The sequence below is a fragment of the Tamandua tetradactyla genome, chromosome 5, assembly GCF_023851605.1.
Source record: "Tamandua tetradactyla isolate mTamTet1 chromosome 5, mTamTet1.pri, whole genome shotgun sequence".
NCBI lineage: Eukaryota > Metazoa > Chordata > Mammalia > Pilosa > Myrmecophagidae > Tamandua > Tamandua tetradactyla.
The window spans coordinates 107614367-107634599 of NC_135331.1; the positions used below are offsets into that span (position 1 = coordinate 107614367).

General features: G+C 39.5%; 1 protein-coding gene across 3 annotated transcripts; it reads left to right on the forward strand.

The window, feature by feature from the left end:
• The first annotated feature begins 6289 nt into the window (after positions 1–6289).
• C5H6orf141 (chromosome 5 C6orf141 homolog) lies at positions 6290–18434 on the forward strand. 3 transcript variants are annotated; one of them, XM_077162034.1, is made up of 3 exons: positions 6290–7313; positions 7444–7488; positions 9781–18434. In XM_077162034.1, exon 1 carries the CDS (start codon positions 6332–6334, stop codon positions 6926–6928), a length of 597 nt encoding a protein of 198 aa, XP_077018149.1. In that variant the 5' UTR covers positions 6290–6331; the 3' UTR covers positions 6929–7313; positions 7444–7488; positions 9781–18434. The 3 variants fall into 3 exon arrangements, with proteins under 3 accessions (XP_077018149.1, XP_077018145.1, XP_077018148.1); XM_077162030.1 differs by having other exon boundaries at positions 6933–7313; XM_077162033.1 differs by lacking the exon at positions 7444–7488 and having other exon boundaries at positions 6933–7313.
• The last annotated feature ends 1799 nt before the right edge of the window (positions 18435–20233 follow it).

The window sequence follows — 20233 nt, forward strand, 5'->3', positions numbered from 1 at the left end:
TCATCTAGTTTAGCTCTAACTCATTTTCTTCCATTCATCAAATTTCCCCTTTTTATTAATTTTTTAGTTTTTAAAAAATATAACAACAAACACAAACATTCTTAACATATGATCATTCTGTTCTACATATATAATCAGTAAATCACAATATCATCTCATAGTTGTATATTCATCATCATGATCATTTCTTAGAACATTTATGTCAATTCAGAAAAAGAAATAAAAAGAAAAGAAAAAAATTCATACATACCATACCCCTTTTCCCTCCCCTTCATTGATCACCAGCATTTCAATCTACTAAATTTATTTTAACATTTGTTCCCCCTATTCTTTATTTTTATTTCATATGTTTTACTTGTCTGTCAATAAGGTAAATAAAAGGAGCATCAGACATAAGGTTTTCACAATCACCCAGTCACATTGTGAAAGCTATATCGTTATACAATCAGTTATACAGTTAGGTACTATAGTGCTATCCATTTCTGAATTTTTACAATCAGACCTGTTGTACAATCTGTATCCCTTCAGCTCCAATAAACATGGCTACTGGAACAGAGCTCTGCATTTTCAGGCAGTTCCTTCCAGTCTCTCCCTTTCATCTTGACTAATAAGGTGATATCTATTTAATGTGTAAGAATAACCTCCAGGATAATCTCTCAACTCTGTTTGGAATCTCTCAGCCATTGACACTTTATTTTGTCTCATTTCATTCTTCCCCCTTTTGGTCAAGAAGGTTTTCTCAATCCCTTGATGCTGAGTCCCAAGCCATTCTAGGATTTCTGCTCCACATTGCCAGGAAGGTCCACACCCCTGGGAGCCATGTCCCACATAGAGAGAGGGAGGGTGGTGAGTTTCCTTGTTGTGTTGGCTGGAGAGATAGGCCACATCAGAGCAACAAAAGAGGTTCTCTTGGGGGTGAAACTTAGGCCTAATTTTAAGTAGGCTTAACCTATCCTTTGTAGGGTTAAGTTTCATATGAACAAACCCCAAGACTGGGGGCTCAGCCTATTGCTTTGGCTGTCCCCACTGTTTGTGAGAATATCAAGAATTCTCCACTTAGGGAAGTTGAATTTTCCCCCTTTCTCACCATTCCCCCAAGGGGACTTTGCAAATATTTTTTTATTCCCTGCTCAAATCACTCTGGAATTTATCAGGGCATCATTCTGGACAAACCTACAAAATCTTATGCCCTACTCAATGTTCCATGTTCTTATGGTGTTCAACTAAGCTGTCCACATAAGTTATATTAGGAACTGCAGTAGTCAAAATATAAATTTTGTACCAAATAAACATTTTTTTTGCTTTAGTCTCACATATAAGTTAAAAATTTTAAATATTAATTACCATCTATTTTAAACACCCTGCAGCATTGACATTCCTTTGTTTTTCCTCATGCAAAAATATTTTTAAGTTTGTACATTTAGTCACTATCATTTTACACTCTAGGCATTCCTAGATTATACCATCTCAGTCTTTACTGTCTACCTTTCTGATTTCATTTGTGCCCCCAGCCCTCCTCCATCTATCATTCTCACATTCAGCTTCATTCAGTGTTCTAACATTAATTGTACTATAGTTAGGTACTATAGTGCTTTCTGTTTCTGAATTTTTACAAACAGTCCTGTTGCACAATCTGTATCCCTTCAGCTCCAATTATCCAATATCTTACCCTATTTCTATCTCCTGATTCAAATTCCCTTTTAACTTGTGATTCATAATACACACTTTATTCTTAATTTTCTCGATTTAGTGTTTTATAAGCCCCAGAAGAGGCTTAAAGGCAATCTCAGTGGTTCTCAGTTTGGTAGCCTGTTAGAATCTCCTGGGAAGTTTTTTTAAAAACAATGCCAGTCCTTCCAGCCACACCCTAGGCCAATTAAACCAAGACCCATGGAAGCAGGGTCTGACAACTTTTTTTTTCTTTTTACTATTTCCTAGGTGATTTCAATATCCTGTAAAGTTTGAAAACCACTGAGATAGTTCAATCTCTTTTACAAATGGGTAAATTTTGCTCTTTTATGTCTAACCTGATTGTAACCTCTGAGAAATAAGTTCTTGCACTTCTCCAACCTCCAGAAAGCAAATAACACAATCATACATGGCGGATGTACACCTAGCAACAAATAAATATGCTCCATACCCAGGATTCTTAATCTTGTAGCAGGCAGGCCTTGCCCTCTTTCTGGTTTAGCTGTGCTCTCTGTGGAAAATCCCCAACCCCCCTCTCCTTGCAGGCAAGTGAGATAAGGTTCATTTCCTGTTATAGAACCCCCCTCCCCTAGCCTTCAGGAACTGGTAAAAATGCACATAGGCAAAAGAAGACATTCCTGGGGTGGGGGCCCCTCAACGGTTCAGCTCTGGGCCATTCTCAACTTAAATCAGCCAATTGTGTACCTTGTCTTTATCATGTCAAAAAGTCTATAAAAGCTAAGGTTGCCTTTTGTTCGGGGCTCAGACTTTTGAGGTGACTCATCTGGGCCCTTGTGTGCACGAGCTAATAAAACCTGCTTCCCGAAACTATGGATCCTTAGTCTCAGCCTGTTTTAACTTCGCGGAACGTTCCTGGAGGCCTGCGGCCTCGTTCCTGGTTTTCGCACTACAATCTTAGTCACATATTAATCATTTGGGACAATACTAGGTATATACATATGGATAGCTTCCTCCCCCCTCTTCCCACTTCCACTCTGATTTACAAGGTGCTGCCTAAATTTCATGTTCAGCTAGAGTTGCGAACGTTTACTAAACTATCTTTTGGAGACAAAATTTGCATGTGAGCACAACTGGTCATAGTACATCGGGCTCCTTTAGCTCTAAGAATGAAAAGCATCTAAATTGTGAGTTCTCCTGCCAAAAGCACCATGATAGATTGCTGATTATGCCAATGTGTGGAGGATCTCCATAGAAAGGAGTGTTACATCAACTGTTACCAGATATAAGAATACAAACTGTTGCAAAGATGATGAAATAGAAAGGTTTTATGCTACCTCACTCTCCCCATGGTCATTGGAAGGTGATAGAGACAAGGCCATTACAAAACAAAAAAAAGATTAAAAACCCTCTCTTATGACTAACTTAAGTGACTATTGCTCCTTTAGCAAGGATACTTCTAGTCTATGCTTACTTTAATCCTCCAATCTCCTAGATAAAAATTACCCAGATGTCCTATCACTAAATTGTTCCCACCTCTTGACAACATCTAAACCAACACTGGCATTGAATTCTGCTTCCTTAAGTTCTCTTTAGAATTATCCAGCACAAGCCTGAATCCTATAAGCATCCTCTTCCATCTCCACTAATGAGATGTCCATCATAATTCCTCCAAGGTCCTTTCCCCCTTGTAAACTATACAAGCCTCACATTAAATAGCATATAGAGCCATGCCCCCAAATGAATGTGAAGCAGAAGGTGCTTGGAAAGGATGGATTTGCAGCTGTTTGGCTGGCCATGACCATAGAGTACCTCACATGAACAATGTCTATATTCTGGAAATGTTGTATGGTCAGTTGGAACTGTCATGGCCTGGCTGCCAATAGGGTCGCATTTTACTTTTTCACAAGTAAAAAATCTGGTGGGTAGATCCCTTTTTTCTACTCCAGAATTTTAGCTTTGTTAGGAGAAAGCTGAAAGATGTTAATATGAATGCTAGAGCTCGAGGCCTGTGGCAGGTAGGTAAAGTTTCAGAGGTACTAGAATAACAGGGTGATACCATCATAAGATTTCTGTTTGTAAAATTTCCAAATCTAATAGACAAATTGAGAAGGTCTACTTGGTGGGAGATTAGACTATCAGTTACAGGCTTCTTTTGAACCTACCAGGGCATATGATAGACCGATGTCCTTCCATCACCTTTTCAGACTGAAGGGATGTGAATTGCTTTACCGATCCTCACTAGCATGTACAATTGCCTCTATGATAGGCAATTCAGAGAGGAAGTAAATGGGTCCACTTTAGCCTTTTCGGCACTTTGAGATATTAAAGCACAGAACACACCCCTATCCTGGAGGTACACTACCTGTTCCTCCAGTTCATTTTCCATTTAGACCTTATCTCTTTTAAGTTTAATTTACTTTGGCATTTCCTCTTAATGACCTTTTGTGCATTAATACGCAAGTTCTTGCCATCTAGAAATTCAGGTGCTTTGGCAAATAGGTTTTCTCCTAACCCATCCTCTACCTTTACCATTCCCTTATTCTAATCTCAAAAGGCAAGAAAACTATTTGGAACCATTAAGTCTTGTGGTTTACTTTAAGCTTTTCTCAGAATACAGGCAATTTCATTGGAATTTTCCCAGTGTTCCTTCTAGGAAGGAAAATAGAAGGGTTAGAATTTGTGCAGATGTTTAGTAATGTTTTCTCATGATGCTGTTCATGGATCACCAGCATCTGTATCACCAGGGCCTTGCTAAAAATCCATATTCCTTAACCCTACCCCAAACCTATTAGAACAAATCTTTGAGAGGCATTAATCTGCATTTTAACAAGCTGCTCTGAAGGTGATTTTCATGCATATTTAAGTCAATTTATTATCTTCTACTTCCGGACAAAGAATTTCAAATATAGGTTACCATATATAAAGAACGAAAATTTCAAAGAACAAGTAATTTTATTTGTTCCCCAGGTTTTCACATCACCTAAAACAGTGGCAGACATTTACCATGTGCTCAGTAATTGCTGACTAAAGAAAATGAACAGAAAACAACATGAAGTCATAGGTTTAAAATTGGAGAGTAATTTAGAGGTTATTTGGAAGCAAGTATTTAAACACAGGTTAGAATCCTGTCTCCAATGTTTGCCAGTGTTTGACCTTGGGCAAGTATTTAACCTCTCTGTTTTAAAGTTCTCAGGGGACCTTAGTAATGGCACTGTTCCCTTAATTTGTTGTGGCGAATAAATGAATTTAAATAAATAAAGTGCTTTGGATAGTTCTTGGCTCAAATGCTAAGAAATGTTTATTAGTCAAGATTTATCAGTAAACAGCCCCAAGTCAGGCATCTCATCTTTAATGAGCACTAACCCAGGTTTTCTCACTCATCCAACACTTTTTTAAAAGATGATTTGGTAGATGAAAAGACCTCTCTTTCCAAAATATCTCTTTTACAATATTACTTGGTCCTTCATATATGGGCAGAAATGTTCACCATAACAGTCTTTTTCTAAATCAGATACAGAAAGGGCACATTTTCTACTAAGACAAATGCTTGCTACCTAAAATGAACAGAAAATCACAAGCTGTACTCTTTTTGTGTTAACTAGCTTTTCTCATGAATCTAAGGTAAAGATTACTGTGTCACCTGTTGGTGATGGGTAGATTCTAAAAGTCTGGTGGAAATAAACATTTTTAAACCTCTGAAATTGAAGGGAATGGGCAGAAGAATTCTTAAGCTGCATGTGCACACAAGGGAACATTTCAATCCTCAACAAACCCATTTAGAGATTTTGGTGTCGTTCTCTATTTTCAAAGCAAAAGCACTACGGCCCTTCCTGAGGTAGGGCATTGATTATTACCAAAATGAAGAGAGGTGTGAGCACTGTCATCACAAACCCTGGCTCCCAAAGGAAGGAAGACATCCCAAAAGCTGTTTTCTCAAAGGCTTAAAATTCTTCCAAACTGACCCTCTGATCTACATTCCATAGTCTTGGCAGCACGGTGGGAGGTAGGTTAAGAATAGAGCCGAAATTCTTTACAGAATAATTTGATGGAATCAGATGTTTGTTTTTAACTTCCTTGTTCCTTCTTCCCTGGAAAGAAGACTCGCTTTGTCTTGGGCACTTTAAGCTGCGCGCTCCCGCACCCTTCCCGCCTTCTCCAGAGACCTGTCTCCCACCCACTTAGAGGACGTCTTCTGAGCTTCACGTGGGAAGTATAGAGGAGGGGAGAGAAACCAGGATAGAACTCGAGAATCAAAAAGAGAACAGAATCAGGGTGCACGGGTGGTTCAGTGGTAGAATGCTCGCCTTGCATAGGGGAGACCCCGGTTCGATTCTCGGACCATGCACCCAATAAACAGACCCGAGTTAGAAGCCCGAGAAAGGGAGCAGTGCTTGGATAGAAGTGGGGAGGAGGGATCAAAAGTGCGTTTGGGTCTAAATCCGGCCTTTCTAGCTTTTTAAGCGGCTGGAATGCTGCGGAATGATCGACCCGGAGGGAAGGGGAAAGGGATAATAGGGGTGGTCAGCCGCAACTTGGCCTAAGACTGATTCAGATTGCAGCTCTTGAGGGCGGGGCGTCCCGGGCGGGCCGCGGAGGCCACACCCACCCAGGGCCCGCTCGTCCGGCGCTCATCCAGAGCCCAGCGAGAGCTTGCCGACTCAACTCAGCAACCCGCGAATAAATGAATGACTCTTCCACCAGGATGGAGAATCCCGGATCCTGCGAAACTGCGAATCCCGCAGGCTTCCAAAGCCCGGGGCAGGTCTGGGAGCCGGGGCGCGAGGTTTCCCTGGCCCTGGGCCCCTCGAATCCCGGGGCTGCAGGGGCGAGAGGAAGCCGGGGAGGCGCCCAAGAGAACTGGCCGCCAACGCGGGCCCCAGGACCGCGGGCTGCAGAGAACCTGAACTGTGAATCCTGGGTCAGAGAGAAAGTGCTCTTTCTTTTGCACCCGGAAAGGTGGCTGGGGACTCAGAGGGGTCCTGCACAAGAAGAGGTGGCCGGTGGGGAGCACCTTCCCCAAGCGCGCAGAGACGGCCCGGAACCCGGCGGCTCTTCCCTCTCTCCACAAGAAACCCGAGTGTTTGGCGGCCAGGTAGAAGCTTCCTCCGGAGCTCCGCCGCGGGACCCCGCAGCCCCACCCAAGTCCGTACTCGTGCGGATCGTGGATTATCAGGTGACACAAGAGGTGCTGCAGACCGCATGGACCACAGGCCGCTTGACCACAAGGACGGAGGAGCGTTCCATAACCGCGGTCACTGTCCGCACCTCCAGGGAGTGAGACAGTTTCGGGGAGCGCCGGGATCCTCCCTGGAGAACCCCGAGTTCTCCTGGCACGGAGAGAGGCACCTGCCGCCTCGCCGCGGGGGGATCGTTTATATTCCAAAGACCGCATCCAGGAGAGAGCAAGCAGTGAAGAGGAGCCGGAGGAAAGCTCGGGGTTGGTGGACCAGCGCTAATCCTTCAGAAGAGACATGCCATTCGGGGAGGTCCACCTGCACTTAACCCGCAGAAAACCTTCTGAGACGCGCGCGCAGCGCTTCCGGGAGGCAGAAGGCTCCCGATACAGCCGGAAAAAACTGTAAGAAGCATAATACCTCGTTTGTGATTTAAATACAAGTGACGGCCCAGGGACCTAAGTCATTCAGAGCAGAGAGAGAAAAAAGGTATTTTCACATTGGCAGAATGTGGGAGTTTTAAAATAAGACAACCTGTTCTTATTGATCCATACTTCTAAATTGCTCTTTTTCCTGTTCCCTACCCACCCCCTTCCCCCTCCCCCCCCCTTCTCTTTAGGACCTAAAAGCAGGAGAAAAGATGGATGTGCACCCTGCAGGGGAGGTGAGAGTGGGTGAAGAGAGGCTTGTTTTAAAAATTGAAAAAGAAAACAAAAAACAGATGGGGAAATGAAAAGTGAAGAAAACTTTAACAGCAAGTAAACAAAATCCTGCCACTCTCCAGCAGGGCACAGTTTTCTTTTTCTCACATTCCAGTGTTCTGAAGAAGAGAGAGGAGGTAGGAAAGGAAGGAGGAAAATTGAAGACAGAGCTTTGAAGGAGAAAGACTATTTAGAAGGCCTTCTCCCCAAGGACTATCTGAGTCCAGCATAGATGAGATCATATTGATTTCAGCATGCTTTTAATATTCTGAAAATTAGTATGATTTCAGTGTTAAAAACACTGCAGGTAAACTTCCTGATCCAAAGGTAAATAGAAGTGTATAGTTTGCCCTGAAGTGATTGAATGTCTCATTCTTGTCCATACTTTCTTATTAATAAGAACTATAATCAAGAGGGGATTGATAATACATCTCTTATGGTGCTGTTGGGAAAAAAACTTCTTTGTGTTATTGAAACAACTCATTTTTCTTATTTTACTTATTCCTCTTTATTATTAAACACTATCTTTATTAACTCTTTAGTAATTTAGACTCAGTTTGGGACTGTTTTGGAAATTTGTGAGAAGCAAAATGCTCTCTCTAGATCAACTACTTTGATTTTGGTCATTACTAAGGTAGTAATTGGCATACTTCAAGAAATACCCAATCAAATAGGACTCTGACTTTTGTGAGGTAAAGGGTTGAGCCGTGTGCTCCACACGACCACTTGTACTCTGCCCTTTACTTTCAGTTAGAGTTCAAAATGCCACAAAGATCATTTGATTCAGATCTTGTGTCCTGGGAGGCAAGGTATGCCCCTATTTTAAGAATGAGCCTAAGAAGGTCTGGGCTCTTGTGGCTTGTGTTGTGTTGAGCTGGTAATTGCATATGCTTACTAAATAGATAAAAAACATGATCATCTCACTCCCTATCCTAAAGGCTTGGGATAACACAGGAATCAAAAGTTCACTGAAGTCATCCTAGGCTTTCTGACTTGTTTGTGAGGACTAACATTTCCTTGATGTCAAAATGTAGTAAGGCCTATTGATGGGAGAATCACTACTAGTGGATCTCAGGCCCTTGAGATCCTCACTTGAGAGAGGAATCCAACACCTGAGCTCTTCTGTTTTCCAAACTGCTTGACAGGTAGAAAGGGTAAAATATTTTGACCTTTGAATTTTATCCTCCAACAACACTCCCTGGCTTCTATGAGTTTGAACTTAACCTCTTGGCACACAAATTTCAGCTCTGAGCTTTAAAAAATTTGCTTGTGAGTCACCACATGCCCTAGGTGATTGAACATGAGTATACACAATGAGAAAAGGCTCTTTAACAGTGACCAAAAGTGGTAACATCATTCAGTTGCCCTATCTATAGAGGTTAGCTTGGGAGTTCAAACTATGTGCAAAACTATCTCATTTCTTACTCTGCCCTTTGGCAATATGCTAAATCACCATATGCCTCTGCGTCCTTATTTGTTAAATGGGATGATAAATAGTTTCTACATACAGTTTTTTTTCCCTAGAATTGAGTTAAATGAAAATACTTAAAACAGTGCCTGGCATATAGTAAATGCCCAACATTAGCTGTTATTGTTATCATTGTTTAGTTGGTTTTTTATGCTAACCAGGCTTTATCCTTTTATTTAATAACAGTATAAAGCATACAGCACAAGAAATACTATGAAACCAAACCCAGTGATTTTTACTGAAACTTTTCTGCACTTCTGAAAGAATTTATTTCTAGCTTTTCATGATATTTAGTGGATCAATACATTCCTTAAGTTCCTTAGATTGACCTCCTAATCTTGTGATAAAGACTCATCCTAAAGCTGAAAGGCCTAAGATGATCCTAGGTGGGTAGAGTCTGTGGGAAGGCAGGGTTCTTGACAGGTAAAAGCTTCCAGTACTTTCTTTACGACCTGGTCAGATTAGTTTGTTTTCTTTCTGGGATTTTAAACGTCATCTCAAACAAAAATCAAAAACCAAAAGAGGCACAATTGTTTTTCATTTTATCTCCTTTCAGCCAATAATGTATTCATTGAAGTCAATTTAACTCCTTTTAAATCCAAGTGTGTTTGAGTTAATATTATCTCCTTTAGGTGAAGAATTATTCTTAAAGCACTTTATACAATTTATCTGCCTCCTTGTTAACTGCCTACAACTTGGCCTTCTCAAATGCTTATAGATTTTCCTTAAACCAATTTCTCACTGGAAACCAAAAGTAATATATTGAACTGTTGAATTTGTTTCACAGGTTTTCCTGATCCAAGCAAAACCCATCCTGTGAGGAGCCTGAGGAAGCCTTTCCCATTACCAGAGTCCTGGGTGTGAATCTTGTGGGTCTTCAGTGCTAAGAATGGCTGGGTCTTGGCTCTTTGGTCTTAACCTCCACCCCACTCAAAAATGTGGTCATCTAAAAGCATTGTGTTGGGTGGCTGAGTCACAGCAGGGGCTTCCAGAAGCCACTTGAGTGACCCTCGGACAGATGTCACCAAGCAAGGCCAGACCTTTCAGAACCACTGTGGATTAGGCAAGTGTGGACCTCTGTTAATGTCCTGCGGACCCACCTTTTTCAGCTTTGAGATTCATTACATTTGACTTGCAACTCTTATTCTTTTGTTGGCTGTCACCAGCACTTGATGATGACACCTGATGTGGCTCTTTGCTTAAAAAAAAAGAGAGAGAGAGAAAGAATTATTTGAGAAAATACCTTCTGTGAGAAAAAAGAAAAGTATGGGGGTGGGAAAATAAAAAACTCACCCATGACCTCAAATCCCTGTTAATTTTTGCATGATTTCCAGTGAGATTTCATTTATTCTATTTTATGTATAAAATACACTTTTCTGACTATAAATTATATACATATATAAACTACTGTAACCTATATATGTATTTTCTTAAATTTTTCTTTATATAAACTCTATGATATGATATACACTGCTGGAACTGAAAAGTGTGGTCCATGGACCAGCAATGTGGGCATCTCCCAGAAAAATATTAGGAATGCAAAATCTCAGTCCTCTCCCCAGATCTGAGTAAGAATTTTGCATTTTATCCAGATTCCTGGTGATTCATATTTGCATTTGAGAAACCTTGACATATACCTTAAATTGGGTTCTATATCCTCTTGTATCACTTAGAAAAACTAAAATGATTTTGTATGTCCCATTAATTGTTAGTAATGCCATGAAAATATTGATTTGAAGAATTACAAAAAGATTTAGAGATAACAGCAAGGTAAAATATAATATATATGGATTTGTAAATTGGTAAAGAGATCTCTACAGAGCTTTATTGTGCCTTTTTAAAGAATTTCTGGTTCTTACAATTTTCCTAAGGCAACCTTGCTTGCCCACTGGAATTCAAACTATTTCAGGAATGGGCTTCTTTAAGAGTGTGAAATAATACATTCCAAAAAACTCCTGAAGAGAGAAAGGGTGGGAAGTCTTTAAAGTAAACACCATTGCCACACTTCTGCAGGCTGAGTCAGGACTTGTCAGCCACCTGTGTTGAATTACAAGTGAGTGGGAGAGGGTGGAGCTTGAATTGGAGTCAACTGATTCAGATAAGAAAATAAAGGGCTGTGATTCCTGAACCCTGACTTCTTTATAGCCACAGTCAGTACTTTGTTTTTTAAATAGGAAGGGCAAATGTAAATACCTTTATTTTCCTAGATTAATAATAATATCAAATAGCCCATTTTACTTTGACAAGAGTAAGGAGTGCCAGTTTTTAGGCACTATCTGGCCAATAAAACACAGTTTTTAAGACAGCCTAATAGTGCTTTTTAGGATGCTGCAGATTTCACAAAAAATACATGATTTTAGAGTGTTAATAAATGAAAACCCACATGGAAACAAATAGGTCATTCAGGGCTTGGTATAGCAGGGAATCAGCCACTATTGTTTGGCAGAGACTCAATGGCAGGCAGTGGAGTGGGAAAACTAGTAAAAAAGTGAGGGCCTCAGATATGCTCAGCTGTGTGGTTAGACTTCCCAAGCCCACTTCAGTATTGACCCAGATCCCTGAAGTTACAAGCCTCAGGATACTGTTTTTCCATTCCAATGTAACTGGATGGGAAAATGTGCAGACTTACAAAATGAAATAATCTTATAATAAAAATTGGGTCATGTCTCCCCTCTGTTGAAATTATGTTGGAGTAGAAGAAAGGATTCCGTGACTGGGTGACCTGTAAGAAGTGGCTATGGGCAAAGTTTTCCCTGGGTACTAGCAATAAGAGGTGAACTGGCTTGAGATTTTAAAACTATGGTGACTGAAAGTCTGTTTGCTTTTTATCACCATGTATTTAATGATAAAATACTCCTCTTTGAAAAAAAATCTTTTATTGCTCTAAATTTTAAAAAAATCTCTGTGATTACTGATTGAATTTTAGTAGCACAGATTAAGCTTCAATGTAACACATTCTTACTATTATTCTTTAATATTTTTTCCACATGGAAGTTGATTTGATGAACTATTAGTATTATCTCCGTACACACAGACTCAGCAGCGACATGTATTCTTTTTGAGAGTAAATTTAAATTCCTAAGGGTTCAGAGTCTTTCCAGCTCGCTTGGGGAGCATTTGTGTCTCCAGTCCTTTATTTCCCTGCTTTACAAGAGCAGCTTTAATGTAAACAGTAACAGCACAGCGATTATAGTGATTTAAGGAAAAGAATTTGAGTTATTTTAATTCAGTCATTGTATATGACTGCTTGGAGTTGTGACGTGCAAAGTTTAAAACTGGGAAACAGCAAGATGTAATATTTTTGCTTGGTAAGTGCAAATTTAGCTCATATATTTTACTGGCTTTGAGTATCTTTAATGTTGAAATTTATTTTTTAATTGTTTTAGAACTAAAGAATGGACCAAGAAAATAGAACAATTATATCAATGTTACGATCAATTTAATCAATTTAGTAGTTGCTGTAATTGTTTTTTTCAGACCTTACAGTTTGATATTAATTTACATAGTTATGTAAAATGTCAGACTGTAACCAAAGGATCAAAGTTATTTGTTTCGTTTATGATAATTTCTGTACATAATTTTATCATATTGATGTTAAAAATGTAATGCCCTGTGTATCAATAAAATGACTGTCTATATCAGGCATTGATGGGAGGTGCCCGTTTCCAGGATTTCCCAGAAGGCGAAAACAATTGACATGCAGGCAGATAAACCATACCTGGTGATCGTTTGGGTCCAGTAGAGATAGTTTATCAAAATGGACAAACCTAGCATACTAGTCAATATATATATCTGCTACCACCTTTGTAAGACCTCCCTATCTGATAAGGAATTTAATGTCAGCTAGTGATTGTAGACCCCCATTTGGTAATTTCCTAAATACCTTTATAAGCAGCTGTGATCAGATGGTTATTGAGACACCAACTCCACATTTGAGATCTCACTGCTTTAGCAGTTTCTACTTCAGTAAACATGCAGCTTTGATTATGCTGGTGACTTTATCTGTCTTGGCAGTAGAAACATCACTGTCATAAAAATGGAGGGCTAGAATCAATGAAACTAAAACTCAGGTTCCTCATCTCAGATGAAAGCTGTTTCAGTTATTGCCCCTGAAAGACAAAGCAGTCCACTAATTTAATTTTTACTTTGGGTTTAGAATTATTGAACTCCAATTATGTGCTAGTGAAACTCTGAAAATGCAGTACCCCTTGTATATGTTCATACGGCAAATTAAAATTAGCAGATCCCATTTCTTCATTTATGTTTTCATTTCGTCCATCTGGAAAGTCAGAGAACCTGAGTATTCCCCATTAGACTATTTTAAAAAGTTTTGGGGGAAAATGCTGGATTGGGGATCATATAAGAACAAGGCGAAAGTGCTTAGGTTGATGGAGTGGTACATTTGACTTTATAAAGGCTAAGGATGCTGAAACTAAGTATCGAGATTTAAGTAACTGACAGCTTTGATATATGTTACACTTTGAAGTAGCCAGAGGCAAATATCTAACTGTTATAACTCACTTGTTTCTTTGATGCTGATGCCACATTTTGTAACTGCATAATCTTTACGTTATAATTGGAGAGTCATGAGTTAATTCGTGACTGCCTCCCCACCTGTATACCCTTAGTTTATCAAACGTGCCCCTGCTGGATTTTGTCAGTTCATAATAGTCCTTAAGGGCCTGTTTTGTTTAGTCAAGTCTCCTTACTTGTTATCTCATGTTAATTAAGCGATTTATAACCAATTAGCCTTCTTATTTATCTTATGTGGATTGAACTACTGTAACCTCTAACCATATGTATTGAACCATATTGTAACCTATAACCATATGTATTACCCCAGCTAGACTTTGTCAGTTCCTAAATGGCCTGTTCTGTTTAGCTTAGTCTTTATTACTTGTCATCTTATATTAAAGTAATTTACTGCCCGCTTGTAACCTGTAACCTAATGCTTACTCCAGTTGGTTTTTGTTGATGAAGAGCAGCCTCTGGAGCCCACGTTTACACACTTCCAATTGAACAACTCATTATCTCCCAACATCACAAATCTCCAGCTCTCTTTGTTCCTTTATTTGAATTTCAACAAAAACCCAAAGTTTCTCCAATTTAAGGGGGACAAATCTGAGGTATTAAACTCCTGTTCTTCCTGCCTTGTGCAACTGCAATAAAGGCTCTTTCTTGAAATCCTGGTATCTCAGGATTAATCATTGAGGACATCAGACAGTTTACCCACATCTTATTCAGCAACAATGCCTTGTGTCTTGGGAAATGATTTTATCTGTTGTCAGATCCCTTGCACATGCCTTTACTGGGGTGTCAAGAGTTCCGGACTCAGGGCTATGGCATGTGCAAGGTTCAAGTTTCAGTTATGCCAGGAGAAGGAGTATTCACATTCTGTCCTCGACAGGCTGGGTCAGATAATTGGATAATCACCTGTTATCCATTCCTAATGTTTACCATTGTCCTTATTAAGAACTACAGTTTCTTCAGTGTAATTTTGTAGATGTTCATGGTATCCCAGGACAAAGTGTAATATGTTTTCTGCCCCTGACCTGCCAATTATAACAATTGATTGGTTCACTGGAACTCAGGCTGGCCTGGCCTGACCTGACCCTCTTTGAGGGTGTGACTGAGATGGGGAAATGTAACTAAAAACAAAATCTTCTTCCAACCCAGAAAACTTCACCACGAAAGTAGAAGAGAAAGAAAAGCCATTTTATTATCAAATAAGCATTAAAGTGAGACTGATGAATCACAGACAATCTGCAAAAAGATTGCAAAAAAATCTCAATATTTTATATAGCCACCCAGATACAACCCATTGCATATATGTTCTCAAGATATATGATAAAGTCCTCACATAAGAGAACTTGACATCACCATTATGTGACCCACAGTTCATCTTAAATTCACCTGTAATTGGAGTGGTTTTGTGTTTCCTAATTGCCCCTATCCAAAGGAGTAATGAAATGTCTCATATCTCCATGACAGGAAGGTAGTTACAAGACTGAGCAAAGCTCATGGAAATGGGGAAAGCAGGCTTCTAACTTACGGACAAAGGGTGTAGGTTATTTTGCATGATGTACTCAGCCAACTCCTGAGACACCAAAGTTTCAAATAGAGATAGAGTTTATTACCAGGTGCATAATAGGAGAGCAAATGGCCTATGGGCCCAAAATCTGTCTGCCTGAATTTAGGGGGTTCAAGGATTTAGCAAGGGAAAATGAGGTCATTTTGGATAACAGGTTCAAAGCAGAAAAGAAGACAGTGTTATCATTTCAATAGGAGAACATAAGCTGAAAGGAGGGGAAGCAGAGCTATCACTTCAATATTAAAGGTATAAGCCCAAAGGAAGGGAGACAGGTTATCTCTCAAAGAGTCTAGCCATGTGATTTACAAATGTCAGGGACTGTAACTAGCTAATGGCTGACTTCAAATTCTTCATTAGCATTAGGTCCTTTGCCCTACAAGAAAATGACCAGATAAATGAAGTAACAGCTCTTACAGTCACAGAGGCACAAAATAACTTTTACAATCATTTCAGATATCAAGGCAGCTTAATTATAGTTGAGGGATTTCAGATATTTCGCTCTGTCTACTCCAATATACCAGAAAGCAAAAAGGAATACAATGATTCAATAATCAAAATCATCCCTTAAATCCTAATTTTTTGGTTACATAACTTCCTTGATGTTTGTATTTCTAAGAAATGGCTTCCAGGCTCGTAAGAGAAACATTTCTTTGTTGTAAAACTAGCAAAAGGGTTATTTAAATTTAACAAGATTTACATACAGAGAAAGGATTCATAATTACAAGTTTTCTAAAGACTGCTCTAAGAAAAGGGAAGGGAGGATCTTTTTCTCTTTTTGCACTAGGGAAAGTGAATATAGATATATTTTCTTTATTATTATTTTTTCTATGTATAATATCAGGGGTTGGCAAAATGCATGAAAGCGAAGTGTGTGCTAAGGTCAATAAGAGAACATCAAGACCTGGGGCTGCAGAGCCTGCCCGAGCCTAGGCATGAGGCAGAGCACATATTGTATGAGGCATTGGTTGGGCGGTGAAGCCAATGTCTGGGGTTAGGTCCAGATCCAGATGGGACATTCCAGATGGTGGCTGGAAGGTGAACTTCTGCATGAGGCTGGTAAAGAAAAGAAAAAGCTCCATCTTGGCCAGTGACTCACCAGCACACATCCGGCGACCTGGAGAGGGGGACATGGTGGGAGCTGATGAGAAGTATGGGCACAAAGATCTGAGAAACCATCTAGACAGAGACAGTCCACGCGTGATTTCTCCTACTTCGATATGCTTGCATCTGTCTCTTAACCTCTTCCTTGCTTCATGGGTTCTGTCTCCCATTTAAACATTGGCAATACAAAATTGAATATAAAAGCTGGGTCTACATTATGACATCATTAGGAAGACAAGTTAAACAAATACTAACATTTTAATATGAAAACTGTTGTAACAGGTGATGCAAAAAGTGTGTCATGGGAACTCATAGTAAAGTTACCTACTGCGGATTGGGGGGTCAGGGAGGGCTTCCTGTAAGAATTGATACCTAAGCTTTGATACAAAGGCTGAGAAGAAATTAGCCTGGCCAAATGCGGTGAGAGGTGAAAAGGGTAATGGTACATTTGAAGGTGCAGAAGAACTTTGTTTCTGGGGGAGTATAGAGCAAGAGAATAGGGGTGTCGGATGTGAGGCTTGCCAGATGAGGCCCTTGAAATTCACATTAAGAAGTGGCTGAAGGACTTCCGGAGAAGATGGCAGCTTAGTAAGACGCGCGGGTCTTAGCTCCTCCTCCAGAAAAGCAACTAAAGAGACAGAAACAATACGAAACAGCTCCCGGAGCCACAACAGAGACCAAAAAGACAGCGTACCCCATTCTGGAACGGCTGAAGGGGCAGGGAGAATCCGCTGCGGTGAGATATCCAAGGGGCGCGTGTTTTCCCGGCCGGGGCGGCTGGCGACTGGGGTCCCCTCCACGCACGTGGCTCCCCGGTCTGAGTGGGAACGTTGGATAGTGGGGCCCTCCCGCCACGCTTGGCGTCTCGGGCCAGCTGGGCAATTTGGACCGGAGTCCCCCAAGCCACGGCGGCCGGCGATCCACCCCCTCCACGCGCGGTTTCCCGGGCTGACTGCAAGATTCGGACTGGCCAGTTAAAGGAGCCACAGCATCTTTTACTGGTGGGCCCCGCAGACAGACGAGCGCCACGAGTGCCACCTACCGGGCAGGAAAAGAAAAACAGCCCAGAGACTTCACAGAAAAACCTTTCAACCAGCCGGGTCCCACACCCAGGGAAATCTGATCAAATGCCCAGACACCAGCAGAAAATAATGGATGACGCTCGGAAAATTAAAGATATGGCCCAGTCAAAGGAACAAACCAATCGTTCAAACGAGATACAGGAGCTGAGACAACTAATGCTGAATATACGAACAGAAATGGAAAACTTCTTCAAAAACCAAATCAATAAATTGAGGGAGGACATGAAGAAGACATGGGCTGAACAAAAAGAAGAAATAGAAAATCTGAAAAAACAAATCACAGAACTTATGGGAGTGAAGGACAAAGAAGAAAAAATGGAAAAAACAATGGATACCTACAATGGTAGATCTAAAGAGACAGAAGCTACAATTAGTGAACTGGAGGATGGAACATCTGAATTCCAAAAAGAAACAGAAACTATAGGGAAAAGAATGGGAAAACTTGAGCAGGGGATCAGGGAACTGAATGACAATATGAAGCGCACAAATATACGTGTTGTGGGTGTCCCAGAAGGAGAAGAGAAGGGAAAAGGAGGAGAAAAACTAATGGAAGAAATTATCACTGAAAATTTCCCAACTCTTATGAAAGACCTAAATTTACAGATCCAAGAAGTGCAGCGCACCCCAAAGAGAATAGACCCAAATAGGCGTTCTCCAAGACACTTACTAGTTAGAATGTCAGAGGTCAAAGAGAAAGAGAGGATCTTGAAAGCAGCAAGAGAAAAACAATCCGTCACATACAAGGGAAACCCAATAAGACTATGTGTAGATTTCTCAGCAGAAACCATGGAAGCTAGAAGACAGTGGGATGATATATTTAAATTACTAAAAGAGAAAAACTTCCAACCAAGGCTTCTATATCCAGCAAAATTGTCCTTCAAAAATGAAGGAGAAATTAAAACATTTATAGAGAAAAAGTCACTGAGAGAATTTGTGACCAAGAGACCAGCTCTGCAAGAAATACTAAAGGGAGCACTAGAGTCAGATACGAAAAGACAGAAGAGAGAGGTATGGAGTAAAGTGTAGAAAGAAGGAAAATCAGATATGATATATATAATACAGAAGCCAAAATGGTAGAGGAAAATATTATCCAAACAGTAATAACACTAAAAGGTAATGGACTGAGTTTCCCAATCAAAAGACATAGAATGGCAGAATGGATTACGACCCAGCAATACCACTACTAGGTATCTACTCAAAGGACTTAAGGGCAAAGACACAGACGGACATTTGCACACCAGTGTTTATAGCAGCACTATCTACAATTGCAAAGAGATGGAAACAGCCAAAGTGTCCATCAACAGACGAGTGGCTAAACAAACTGTGGCGTATACCTACGATGGAATATTATGCAGCTTTAAGACAGACTAAACTTATGAAGCATGTAATAACATGGATGGACCTAGAGAACATTATGCTGAGTGAGTCTAGCCAAAAACTAAAGGACAAATACTGTATGGTCCCACTGATGTGAACCGACATTCGAGAATCAGCTTGGAATATATCATTGGTAACAGAGACCAGCAGGAGTTAGAAACAGGGTAAGATAACGGGTAATTGGAGCTGAAGGGATACAGACTGTGCAACAGGACTAGATACAAAAACTCAAAAATGGACAGCACAATAATACCTAAGTGTAATGTAACTATGTTGGAACACTGAATGAAGCTGCACCTGAAATATGGTTTTTTGTTTGTTTGTTTGTTTGTTTGTTTGTATCTTCTGTTTTTGTTTTTTTTCTTTTTCCTTTTTATATATATATATTTTATTAGTGTTATTATTTTAATTCCCTTCTCTATATTAACATTCTATATCTTTTTCTGCTGTTTTGCTAGTTCTTTTCCTAAATCAATGCAAATGTACTAAGAAATGATGATCATACATCTATGTGATGATACTAAGAATTACTGAGTGCATGTGTAGAATGGAATGATTTCTAAATGTTGTGTTAATTTCTTTTCTTTTTTTTGATTAATTAAAAAAATTTTTAAAATTGGATAAAAAAATAAAAGCACATAGTAGATTCAGGGAAAAAAAATAAATAAATAATAGAGGAAAAAATGTTAAAATAAATTCAGTTTGAAATACTAGCAATCAATGAAAGGGAGGGATAAGGAATATGGTATGTAAAAATTTTTTTTCTTTTTCTGTTTTTGTTTTATTTTTCTGTTGCCTTTTTATTTCTTTTTCTGAATTGATGCAAATGTTCTCAGAAATTATCATGATGATGAATATGCAACTATGTGATGATATTGTGAATTACTGATTATATATGTAGAATGGAATGAGCATATATTACGGATGTTTGTGTTTCTTTCTTGTAATTTCTTTTTAATTAATAAAAAATTATTTAAAAAAAAAAAAAAAAAAAAAAAAAAAAAAAAAAAAAGAAGTGGCTGAAGCATTTTAAGCAGGAGAGAGCTTGGTTGATATTTTTGAAACATGGATTATTTGGGAAAATGTCAGGAAGTCTGAAAAGTGGACTAAGTTAATTTTTAGGAAGGAAGCCTTCTAGTTAGGTTTTTATTAAAATAACTGAAGTCTTGATAGTTACATTTCAAAACATACTGTGTTGAGAATCATGACTTTTTTCTTTCTTTTTGCTTCAAATTTAGTGAGCTTCATGTTTATTCTATAAAGCAAAGACTATATTTGGCTGAAATATAGCAATATAGAATTATTAAATGTTTTCACCTCTAAACTTTCAGAAGATCTAATTAGTTCTCATTTCTACTCCCAAATTCTGTAAGTGCCGAATACGCTGCTTGCCTTATGGTCAGTAATATGTTGCAGACAATCTATTAGAATTCTTTTTTTTTTCTTTATTTAATTTGGAAGCTAACTCACAAGTTCATTGAATCACAGAAGAACTCAAAATGGAAAATTCTTAAAACTTAGGCATTTTGCAACGCAGGGAAAGTACACCAAATTAGCACTTTGGTGCTAACCCTCCAGGGGTTAGTTTA